This window comes from Myotis davidii, unplaced genomic scaffold (genome assembly GCF_000327345.1).
Source record: "Myotis davidii unplaced genomic scaffold, ASM32734v1 scaffold539, whole genome shotgun sequence".
In the NCBI taxonomy this organism is placed as follows: domain Eukaryota; kingdom Metazoa; phylum Chordata; class Mammalia; order Chiroptera; family Vespertilionidae; genus Myotis; species Myotis davidii.
In genome coordinates this window covers 2,094,662-2,099,093 of record NW_006290028.1, presented here as the reverse complement: position 1 = coordinate 2,099,093, position 4,432 = coordinate 2,094,662, and the positions used below count along the sequence as shown (strand labels likewise).

The following is a 4,432-nucleotide window of genomic DNA, read 5'->3' as shown; positions in this document are numbered from 1 at the left end:
AGGGAAACTGAGATACCACGCCACAGAAACGTGGACAAGGACCACATTCAGCTGAGTAATGACTGAAAAGGACCCAGATCTGTTTGTCCCAATGCTATCAATAATCTGAGTGAGGTAATGGGGTGAAGTGAGTATAGAGAAGAAAAAGTTGGAATTATATAGATAAACTAACCCCAAACTGGCACTATTCAGGTAAAGCGAATTAGCCTGTTTCATTGCCCAGGCATTGGGCTTTACTCTTATATCTCCAATTTCTTCCGTTTTTCCAAATAATGTCATGAAAACCAAACTAGTGAATAATAAAAAGATAGAAACAGAAAAAATACTTTTTCATATCACAGATGTTTCAAATACTAAAAGTGTAAGTGATGGGAAATATTATTTTGCTGCTCTTTAAAAACAATTTACTTGGCATATCATATCATTCTCCAGACTCATTGAAAAAAGTCGCACTTGATTCCTAGCAATATATTTTCCCTCAAGTCATATGGCTCTGTTGAGCAATGCAAAATGTTGAGGTTACCAGTAATATAAAACTGCAGCAAAAATAAACGTGGAGCCCTGGCCGGTTTGGCTCACTGGATAGAGTGTCGGCCTGCAGACTGAAGGGTCCCAGGTTCGATTCTGGTCAAAGGCATGTGCCTTGGTTGCAGGCACATCTCCAGTGGCGGGTGTACAGGAGGCAGCTGATCGATGCTTCTCTCTCATCGATGTTTCTAACTCTCTATCCCTCTCCCTTCCTCTCTGTAAAAAATCAATAAAATATATTTTAAAAAATAAATAAACATGGAGGGGATGAGGGGAGAGAAGAATGGAGTGCCATACACTCAATAAGCAAGGAGAGATAAAACATCTAATATCTAGTTTATAGGAACTGGGGAACAAATTAAATGTCACTACAAAAAATTCAAACAATAACACAACATAGGATATTCTATATCTGAACCCCATCTCTTCAAAAGGTAAAATGCACAAAAAGATTTTTACAAGAATGAATGTTTATAGAACCTTTATCCCATCAACCACAACCTGTAAATAATCCAAATAATCACCAATACAGAGAATAGATAAGCATATTATGATATGTGCATACAACAGAAAACTACTCCACAATCTAAAGGACCAAACCACTGTTAAACACAGCAACAAATATGGATGAATCTCAAGCATATGCTGACCAAAAGAAGCCAACACAAAATATGACACACTACATGGCCCCATTAAATATGAAGTTCAAGTCCTAGTAAACTATAGTGACAAATCAGAATAGTAGTTGCCTCTGCATGGGTTTAAAGGGGCATTAGGGCATTTTCTGGGGTGATGGAAGTGTTTTAAATCTTGATGTGAGTAATGGTTACATGAGGGTATGAATTTATCTAAATTCATTGGGGAGGGAGACTGTGTGTGTGTGTGGGGAAAGGAAATGTCAAGGCGATGAAAAAGTAGAACTGCTTTATATTAAAATGGATTAAAAAGACCTAACAAGGAAATTCAACATGTAAACTTTGACTGGATCCTGGTTTGAAAAAATTAACTTCACAATTCATTTTTGAGACAACCGGGAAACTTGAATATGGCCTAGATATTAAAAAAGCATCACTAAGTTCTTAGGTGTGTGGTAATGGTTTTGTGGTTATGTAGAAAAATGTCCTTATATTTAGAAGATGTATACTGAAGTATTTAGGAGTGAAATGTCATGATATCAATAATTCACTTGAAAGTTTTCAGCAAAATATATTTATTATATATACGCATATATGTACAAATAGATCAAATTAATGTACATATGTCATGGGATATAGTTATTCATTGTACTATTCTTCCAACTACTCTGTATGTTTATTAAAAATGTCAATAAAAAGTTGAGAAAAAAGGAAGATGCCATCTTTTATAGTTGTAGAATGATCCTCAGGGTTTAATAAGTGCAAAAAACAAAGTGCAGAATAGCTTATGGAACATATTACCTATTGTTCAAAAAATAAAACTAAAAAGAACATGGGTTGGGTTATTGTATAGGTATGTATATCTAATTAACTACATTACAAAAGGAAATACTAGAAGAATAAATAAAAAACAAATAAAAATGGTTACCAATAGCAGATGAGTAAAGATAGAAATAGGTTTGAATAGGGCTGGCATCAAGACTTCTCTGAGTATATCATTTTATATCATTTTTACTTTTATGCCATATAAATGCAAAAAAATAAATTGAAAAGAAAAATCTAAACAGAAAAGATGCAATAATTCCTCACATAATTCCTCTATTCAAGCAAAGCCACATTAGTCAAAAGTGTTAAATTTGTATGGTTATTAACAGCCTTTTTTGCTTCTGAACATCAGAGCCATTTCACAAGGCTTGTACAGATCAGAACACTTAGCATATTGTTGCAGATGTGCCCCTTAAAAGTTGTGCAACCCTAGAAAAAGTCATGCTGTGCCTCAATGATTTTCTCACCTGTAAAAAGGAATAAATCCAATGAAAGCTAAGATTTCTTAGCAATGAAAATCCTGTGACTCAAAAGTTTGGTGGAAAAAAAATTTAAACAGGAATGTTTCCACCTGCTTAATCTCTTAAGCCTCCATGAACAACCAAGTTCCGTTTTACAGTCACTCGCTTTGTGTAGTGCAACTAATACTGAGGAGAAAGAAGAGTGAAATAACATTTGTTTCTCAGACTCCTCCAGGAGTAATCAGTTACAGCACACGCAAGCACTTCCTCTTAGAAAGTCTGTATCAGCGAAGGAAGAGAAGCAGAGCCAGCCAGCCAGGCCGCGCTCCCATCAGGCTGCAAAACCCCATTGGTTAGCAGAGAGGAAGCAGCAGCCAGTCACAAAGCCTGTTGAGTTTTGCCAACTGCCCTGAAAAAAAGTGGTTTAGGAAACTTTGTGTATTCTTTTGCTGAACTAATCTCACTTTGCAAAACATTTGCCAAATGTTGGCAGCTCTGGGAAGAAAACATGTGACGCGAGGGCTATGGAGTTTCCAACGCAGCAGAGGGAAAAATCTCTGCTGGCTTAAAGGCAAACAGAGAGGTGCCAGAAACTGATCTCCTCCACCCCTGCCTCACACGCGGCCCCGCCCAGCCTTCCCTTCTTTCAGACTTAACAAAAGACCTAAAACAGTCTTGTGACTTCCCGGGAGGTTTCTGGGACAGTGCTGCAGCAGCCTCAGGCGGGACCCCCGGGAAAGGGGGGTGCTGCCAGGGTGGGAGTAAGGGGCAAGAGAAGCCTTGCATGCAGGGCGTGCAGGGTGTGCAGGGCGTGCAGGAAGGGAGAGGGCTGCGCGGTGCAGCACCCCGGGGAGTGATGTTGCACATGTAAATGCCCTCACCACCCACTCCCAGTGTTGATGAGATCAAAGACTGATTTGAGAGACAAGAAGACTAAGAGAGGTGGGAGGAGGGAAAAGGGGACTCAAGGAGGAATTTTGGGTTCCCAACTGCTTGGAGGTCTCAAACTGGGGTATGGAAAAGCTCTTTGGAGAGGGGCAGCTCTCATCTGGAGAGAAGGAGGGGGTTCTCTAAAGAGAGCGCGGAAGGAAGTTTCCTCAGAGCATGGAGAGGTCCAAGCCCCCTCGCTAGAGGAAGGACTGGGCTGGATTTGCACAGCAGGTTGGGGGTGGCGCCCCTTCAGCAAGGCTGGAGCAACTGCGTGGACTTGCAGGTCCTCCAGAGGGAGTTCGGAGAAAAGTAGTTTCTCTCTAAAGGTGAATGGATGTCTTTCTCAGAGTGACACGAAGGATAAGGGGCTGCCTCTTAATGTTGGGCAGGTTCGGGGGTTGGAGGGGCTGCAATGATTTCTGAGGGGCTGGCAAGGTGCTGGGTGAAATGACGGCATACTTCAGTTGTTGGGTGTAGGGGTTCGACTTGGAATACTGAGAGTAAAAGGCCCCTAATCAGAAGGTTGGGAATTGGGAAAAGTCCGCCTGAAGCGATTTGGGAAGAAATGCTCACTATCCTACCCCCACCCCACCCCCAGAAAGGAGGGAAGCGGGGCCTATAACAAACACTAAGAGAACAGGAGCAGAAAAAGAGAGCCATAAAGAGAACCATAAAGAGAAGCCTGCCCCCGGGTAACTCACTGGAAAGTTGGGGGTGGGGGTGGGGAGAATCTCTGCTTAGAAAAGATTGGAAGAAACTGCAAGTGGAAACTGGGATGAAGCGAGGAGTGCTGGGGGGTCAGGCCTCTACGTGACAGGAGTGGGAGGGCGCTCAGGAGTTTGCGGTGAGAAGACGGAGGTGACCAGGGGTCGAGGCTACCTAAGGATGGCTCGGAGAGTGAAGGAGGTTTGGGGTGACTCGGGGCTCTCGGAGGTGGACGGCGTAAACTCCGGGGGCTCACTGGCACCCAGGCGGCGGGGGCTGGGACGTCACCGGTACTCACAGAGCGGATCTCCAGCGCCAGGGCGCATTGCAGCGCCTTCACCTTCGGCA

At 42.7% G+C, this 4,432-nt stretch overlaps 1 protein-coding gene across 1 annotated transcript in view; it reads right to left on the bottom strand.

Moving 5' to 3' along the window:
* The window catches only part of SPATA6 (spermatogenesis associated 6), a gene marked incomplete at its 5' end in the record, with an annotated part of 50,084 nt that extends 45,654 nt beyond the window's left edge, over positions 1-4,430 (bottom strand). The window contains one exon of the mRNA XM_006762799.2: positions 4,383-4,430. Coding sequence (XP_006762862.1) covers positions 4,383-4,430 — 48 coding nt within the window. The remainder of the gene's footprint in view (positions 1-4,382) is intronic.
* Positions 4,431-4,432: the final 2 nt, after the last annotated feature.